The following is a 7,500-nucleotide window of genomic DNA, read 5'->3' as shown; positions in this document are numbered from 1 at the left end:
AGACTTCAGATACAGTATTAGGGGGACCAGTAAGGTCTATATAAAAGAGACTTCAGATACAGTATTAGGGGACCACTAAGGTCTATATATAAAGAGACTTCAGATACAGTATTATGGGACCACTAAGGCTCATATAAAAGAGACTTCAGATACAGTATTAGGGGACCACTAAGGCCTATATAAAAGAGACTTCAGATACAGTAGATTAGGGGACCACTAAGGCCTATATAAAGAGACTTCAGATACAGTATTAGGGGACCACTAAGGCCTATATAAAAGAGACTTCAGATACAGTATTATGGGACCACTAAGGCCTATATAAAAGAGACTTCAGATACAGTATTAGGGGACCACTAAGGCCTATATAAAGAGACTTCAGATACAGTATTAGGGGACCACTAAGGCAGGTATATATAAAGAGACTTCAGATACAGTATTAGGGGACCACTAAGGTCTATATAAAAGAGACTTCAGATACAGTATTAGGGGACCACTAAGGCCTATATAAAAGAGACTTCAGATACAGTATTAGGGGACCACTAAGGTCTATATAAAAGCATCCAAAGAGCACCATGTCATGGGACCTTTAAATATTAAATAAGTATTCTTTAGAAATAAAAGTGTATTGATCTTGTATCATCTGAAAAGATGTACCTGCATTATTATTAGTATGCCATTATCATATTAGATGAAAATGGTCTCAGAACGACAATATTATTGTTTATCGCAATAATTTATGGGACAATTTATCGTCCAGCAAAATGTGATATGGTGACAGGCCTAGTTACTGGCCAACAGGTATCTCACTGGGGTCTGGGACTTCACAATACCTGTTTTGATCTTTAAGTCTTGTGTGTCTTTTTGAGTTTTATACATTTGAGCCTTTTGTATATGTGTGTGCGACATGTAAGTTATGGTTCTAATAGTTGATAATGGTTCTGTAATATAATACAGTAAAGGCCAAAAGTTTGGACACACCTTCTCATTCACTGTTTCTTTATTTTCTACTATTTATATTTTAAATTTTCCCTAAAAAATAAAAAATTAATAAAACTTTTATTTATTTACAAAAATAACTGAAAACATGTCTTATATTTTAGATTCTTCAAAGTAGCCACCCTTTGCTTTTTTTGATAACTCTGCAAACCCTTGGTGTTCTCTCAATGAGCTTCATGAGGTAGTCACCTGAAATGGTTTTACCTTCACAGGTGTGCTTTGTCAGGGTTCATTAGTGGAAGTTTTTCCCTTATTAATAAAAAAGCAAAGGGTGGCTACTTTGAAGAATCTAAAATATAAGACATGTTTTCAGTTATTTCACACTTTTTTGTTAAGTACATAATTCCATATGTGTTCATTCATAGTTTTGATGCCTTCAGTGAGAATCTACAATGTAAATAGTCATGAAAATAAAGAAACACATTGAATGAGAAGGTGTGTCCAAACTTTTGGCCTGTACTGTATATTTTTAGATAATGTTTTTGCCTGTTGTGTTTACTTTATTGGGAAATAAAGACAGATATTTGTTAACAAAGAAAGTGTTTCTGAACAATGACATTCAAAACAGTGATAACTGAAACAGATATACAACACACCATGCAGTGTGTATAGGGCTGGGCGATATGGAGGAAATCAGATATCACCATATTTTTGACCAAATACCTCGATATCGATACCGTAACGATATTGTAGTGTTGACTATCGGTGCTTTCACAAAATATTTACCCAATGAGATTTTAGATCAATAATCATCAGTAATGAGGATATAATCTGGCCCCTGGCAGATTCAGATTCGGCCCTCATAACAATTTCAGTTCATAATACATTTTGGCCCACCTAGCTTTTGTTGTTTTTTCTTAAGGTTTTGTCACTTTTGTCGAAGTTTTTGGCGCATTGGTGATGGCCCAGTGGATATGACACATGCCTCTGGAGTGGGAGATCAGGGTTCAAGTCCCACTGTAATACATCAACCAGTGTGTCCCTGAGCAAGGCACTTAACCCCTGGCTGCTCCAGAGTCGTGTGACCTCTGACATACAGTGCCTTGCGAAGTATTCCCTCGTAAAATTTAAATAAAAATATTCTATAACCCCTTAATGAGCACCTACAGGGTGTTATACACCGCGCTTTCCCACCCCAAACACTACGGGTGCGCACCACCATGATCGCTCTTTGACTTCTCTAACACCTATATGTATTTGTACCACAGTAATTTGCTATTTGATCATTGTCTTGTTGGAAGACAAATCGCCCATCTAGGTCTTTGCAACTCCATCAGGTTCCAAATGTTTATTGCTCCATCCATCTTCCCATCAATTTTAACCATCCTCTGCTGAAGAAACCAAACCATAACCACATTACAGTGGTGGTGTGAGGTGGTCTTTACCCAAACATAACTTTTATTGTTGCCAAAAGTTCTTTGGTATCTCCACACACCTCACATTTGTGTGTCAGTGGTTGGCAAATTTAACGATGGATATCAAAAATGCTCTTCCTCAATTTGTGCAGTATACTTTTTATACAGGCACCATGTAATTCCACCACAGTGATCCTGCAGCCATTGTATGAGCTGAAATAGGGGTTTGTAGTGGTCTGATACTCCTTCCATTTCAATCTTATCGCCGCACACCGCCCTCCGGGTTTTTTTAGCTTGGGAAATCTTTTGTACCAACCGCTTAACTTCTCCACAACAGTACTCGCCCTGGTGTTTCCATGATTCTCTGCGCACACGCCTCTGACTATCACAGAGCGGTGATTTATAAGTTATTACACACCTACACATTATAGATCAGAACAACACTCTGAGAGAGTTTGCTGCACTGAAAGGGTGTACCCACTCTATTGTTAAAAATGAAATACCAATGAATTTCTTCCACTTCAATTGGGACCCACTTGTTGTTGATTCTTCACAAACAATTACAGTTTTATATCTTTATGTTTGAGGCCTGAAATGTGGCAAAAGGTCGAAACGTTCAAGGGGGCCGAATAATACTTCGCAAGGCACTGTAAATAGCAATTGTAAGTCGCTTTGGATAAAAAGCATCAGCTAAATGACATGTAATGTAAATGTAATGTAATGCATTTTCCAACTTTTTTCCTCTCGCTTTTTTCAACCTTTTTTCTTTGATGGCTAAGTTTCTTTTTTGGGGCTTCATGTCGACCCAGCTTTAGGGAGAAGAGTATATGAGACGCAATAACACAGTCAAAGATGTTTGACTTTTTCGATTAAATAAAAACATGTCAATAAACTCAACGTGTCTGGCCCTTGATGACATTCTTATTTTCTAGTGTGGCCCTCTGGGAAACTGAGTTTGACCCCCCTGAGCTACTTGTTGGGATCGAGTCTTTCATTCACCATAACGGGAGGTTTCCACACAGCCAAATTTCGCTTTGCTTTCATTCAGGTTGAATGGGGACGATAATTCGCCCCGATTGAGCGAGATGAGAGCGAATCGCCGAGGGGAGCGAAATAAAGTTGACGAAAGTTTAACTTTATTCAAATGAGGACCGCTCGAGAACCAATCAGGTCCGTGTGTTTGTGTTTGGAGGCGGGAGTTACAAAAAAAGTCTGACCAAGATGGCGGAGGTCATCAGCGCCGTAGCATGAAAATTTTGATGTGATTTAAAATGTTTCTACGGTACTTCTATCAACACGAATTGTGTTTTATATGACGCACGAACTCAGTCAGGGCACATACACCGCTAAATAGATCACTGTATATGTTAGTTTAAACACTCGCATGTTCGGACATTGGATTTCATTGTAGCCTAGCCAGGCAGGTAGCTAGCTAGGCTACTTGTGCATTTGTTTGATTACATGTTTTGTTGGCGAACATTGACGCTTGTAGGAACACGGATTGTTGTTTATATGTCACACGAACTTAAACAGGGCGAACACACACCACCAAACAGACCACTGGAGATAGTTTAAACACTCAAAATGATTCAGCTAGCCGACAGGTCAACCGCTAGCATGTTCGGACATTGCATTTCATTGTAAGCGTAGCGAGGCAGCTAGGCTACATAGCCAGGTTACCAGAGCATTTATGAGCTAACGTTTTACCGATGGTTTGCTGCTGTGCATTTTTACCGCCCTGTCTTCTGACAGCCCGGGACATTTAACAACATGTTGTGGTCTTGCGTGTTGTTTTCGCGACCACGCCCCCCGAGGCAAACCTTCTTTGGCCGAAATTTTCAAGGTATTTCGTTGTGTGGAACCCTACCGTAACAGAGCTCATCTTAACCAGAGAGTTTACCAGAGAGTCCTGCAGTCCCTCTGAGAGTCCTGGCAGCACGCTGTCGGCCAGCTCGTTCACGCTTCCCGTTTCTGCTTCGTCGCGCGCCGCGACCGCTGCTGCTCGCGGCGCCGGCTTGGATGCGACTATCGTACGTTTTAGATGAAGGGGTGAGACAGAGAAATGCCTTCAGCCTTTAGTCTCAGAGAACGAGACGTTGTGACCGATAAGACCCAATCAGGAGGAGAAACATTAGCGCCAGAGCAGGGGGAATGAGAGGGGGAAACACCAGAGCAGGGGGAATGAGAGGGGGGAACACCAGAGCAGGGGGGAATGAGAGGGGGAAACACCAGAGCAGGGGGAAATGAGGGGGGAAAAACCGAGCAGGGGGGAATGAGAGGGACAGGGGGGGAATGAGAGGGGGACACCAGAGCAGGGGGAATGAGAGGGGGAGACACCAGAGCAGGGGTAATGAGAGGGGGGAACACCAGAGCAGGGGGGAATGAGAGGGGGAACACCAGAGCAGGGGAATGAGAGGGGGGAACAACCAGAGCAGGGGGAATGAGAGGGGGGAAACACCAGAGCAGGGGGAATGAGAGGGGGGAACAACCAGAGCAGGGGGAATGAGAGGGGGAAACACCAGAGCAGGGGGAATGAGAGGGGGAACACCAGAGCAGGGGGAATGAGAGGGGACACCAGAGCAGGGGAAAGGAGGGAGCGGAGGGGAATGAGAGGGGGAACACCAGAGCAGGGGGAATGAGAGGGGGGACACCAGAGCAGGGGGAATGAGAGGGGGAACACCAGAGCAGGGGGAAATGAGAGGGAGCAGGGGAATGAGAGGGAGCAGGGGGAATGAGAGAGGGGAACACCAGAGCAGGGGGAATGAGAGGGGGAAACACCAGAGCCGGGGGAATGAGAGGGGGGCACCAGAGCAGGGGAAATGAGAGGGGGGGACACCACAGCAGGGGGAATGAGAGGGAGCAGGGGAATGAGAGGGAGCAGGGGGAAATGAGAGGGCAGTGGGGAATGAGAGGGGGCTGTGTGGATGAAGTCTGAACATTTCTCTGTTTGTGTCTCAGCTGCTGAAAGATGATCTGCAGAGTTTCATCTCACAGGAATCTCCATTTGTTCTTTCTTACAGGGGCAGATACAGCGAGGGGGGTCAATCTGATCCAGATACAGAGAGGGGGGGGGGCAGTTTAAATCTGCAGCTGCAGGACGTCCAGAAAGCAACACGTCACATTTCCTGCAAAAAACAGCTGTTGTTAAAGTTGTGTATGTTGTGTGTGTGTGTGTATGTGTGTGTGTGTGTGTGTGTGTGTGTGTGTGTGTGTGTATATGTGTGTGTGTGTGTTTTGACAGTTTTTTTATGTTTTGTAGATTTTTTTAAATTGATTTAGATTCCTGTAAAACACTGAACCAAAAAGCTTTTTTTAAATCTACTTGTTCCAGTATTTCGGACATGTTTCCTTCTATGTTTCCGGAGCTTTCTTCACACAACGTGTGAAGAAAGCTTGAAATGAAAACAGCTGTTTGGTGTCCACAGCGGCAGGGACTCGGGAAGCTGCTCCTCTCTGCTGTTTGACTTCACACCAGCTCGCCGGCGCGTTAGATGTTGCACTTGAACGCAGCACAGAGGCGACAGCTGAGTGTCCCCAAACATCTGGGACGGAGACGCAGTCACACGCTGAACGTTGTGCAGATGTTCTCAGAACGTTCTGAGCGCTTTAAGACACTTCAGCAAACACAGAGACAGATCTCAACAGTCTGAGATTCCCCACGGCCGGGGGGGGGGGAAGTAAACACAACCCAGTTACCCCTTTGGGGAAGTTTGGGAGTTACACATACACACACATGCAAACACACAGACAGACACACACAGATACACACACACACACACACACACAAACACACACACACACACATGCACACACACAGACAGACACACACACACACACACACAGACACACAGATATACACACACATGCACACAAAGACACACACACAAACACACAGACAGACACACACACACACACACACACAAAGAACACACACACACACACACACACACAGACACAAAACACACACACAAAGACACATACACATACACACACACACGCACACACAGACACACACACACACACACATATACACACACAGATACACACATACACATACAGACACACACACACACATACATAAAGACACACACACACACAAAGACAGATACGCACACACAGACACACACACACACACACACACATACAGACACACAATAAAAGTCTAAAATATTTTGAGACAAAAGTGGGATTTTGAGAATGAACTCCCAGCAGCCCCGGGGTCAAAGGTCAGCACCTACCAGCTGTTTCCGGAGCAGCAGGATGTTCTCCTCCAGGAGTTTCTCCTCGGAGTTCCGTTGCGCCTCTCGGCAGCGCGGCAGCGCGGCGCGGACCAGCCCCTCCTGCCGCTGCCGCAGGTAGTCCAGCTCCGCGAGCCCGGACACCGCGGCTTCCACGCGCTCCCTCACCGAGCGCTGCCGCTCTACCGCGTCCGCGTCAGACGCGGCAGCAGCGGTTCTGTCCCGCCTGCAGGGCGCGGACAGCGGCATCTCTGCGGCTCGAGCTCCGGCTCTTTGATGCCTTCAGGGTCCGGAGGATCTGCAGGATCTGGGCAGCATTGTGCGGACGATCAGATCACCTGGTGAAAGCGACCTAGTTCACTTAACCCGGGTAGATAAACCGGGTTAAACGGGGCCGGTGTTGTGGCGAAAATCTCCCCTCTGCCAGAAGTCTCCCCCTACTCTTTTTCTCTAATCTTAAATATTATTTTTGTGCCTAAACGTAACTGTCTTTGCCACAGAACAGTCTCCTTTTGTCAGCTAAATTTAGCTCCAACAGCCGCTGAACAAAACGTTACTTCTCGGTTCTCTGTACCCTCCTTACAGTCCCCTTTTGTCGGTTAAAATTAGCTCTAACAGCCGCTGAAAGGACCGTTACTTCACGGTTATCTGTACCCCGCTTACAGTCCCCTTTTGTCGGTTAAAATTAGCTATAACAGCTGCTGAAAGGACCGTTACTTCACGGTTATCTGTACCCCGCTTACAGTCCCCTTTTCTCGACTAAGTTTGACAGCAACCGCCCCTGAAATGACCGTTACTTTACGGTTATCTGTACCCCTCTTACAGTCACCTTTTGTGGGCTAAATTGAGCTCTAACCGCTGCTGAAATGACCGTTACTTCTCGGTTATCTGTACCCCGCTTACAGTCAGCT

General features: G+C 45.2%; 1 protein-coding gene across 1 annotated transcript in view; it reads right to left on the bottom strand.

Annotated features, from left to right (window-relative positions):
• Window positions 1–7,500, bottom strand: part of dact1 (dishevelled-binding antagonist of beta-catenin 1) — a 26,507-nt gene that overhangs the window by 18,435 nt on the left and 572 nt on the right. Inside the window, exon 1 of the mRNA XM_039786892.1 lies at window positions 6,590–7,500. This exon is cut by the window's right edge and continues 572 nt beyond it. Within this exon, the coding sequence (XP_039642826.1) occupies window positions 6,590–6,838 (249 nt within the window). The 5' untranslated portion in view covers window positions 6,839–7,500. The remainder of the gene's footprint in view (window positions 1–6,589) is intronic.

Source organism: Perca fluviatilis, chromosome 20, assembly GCF_010015445.1.
Source record: "Perca fluviatilis chromosome 20, GENO_Pfluv_1.0, whole genome shotgun sequence".
In the NCBI taxonomy this organism is placed as follows: Eukaryota; Metazoa; Chordata; class Actinopteri; order Perciformes; family Percidae; genus Perca; species Perca fluviatilis.
This window is presented reverse-complemented; position numbering and strand designations above follow the sequence as displayed.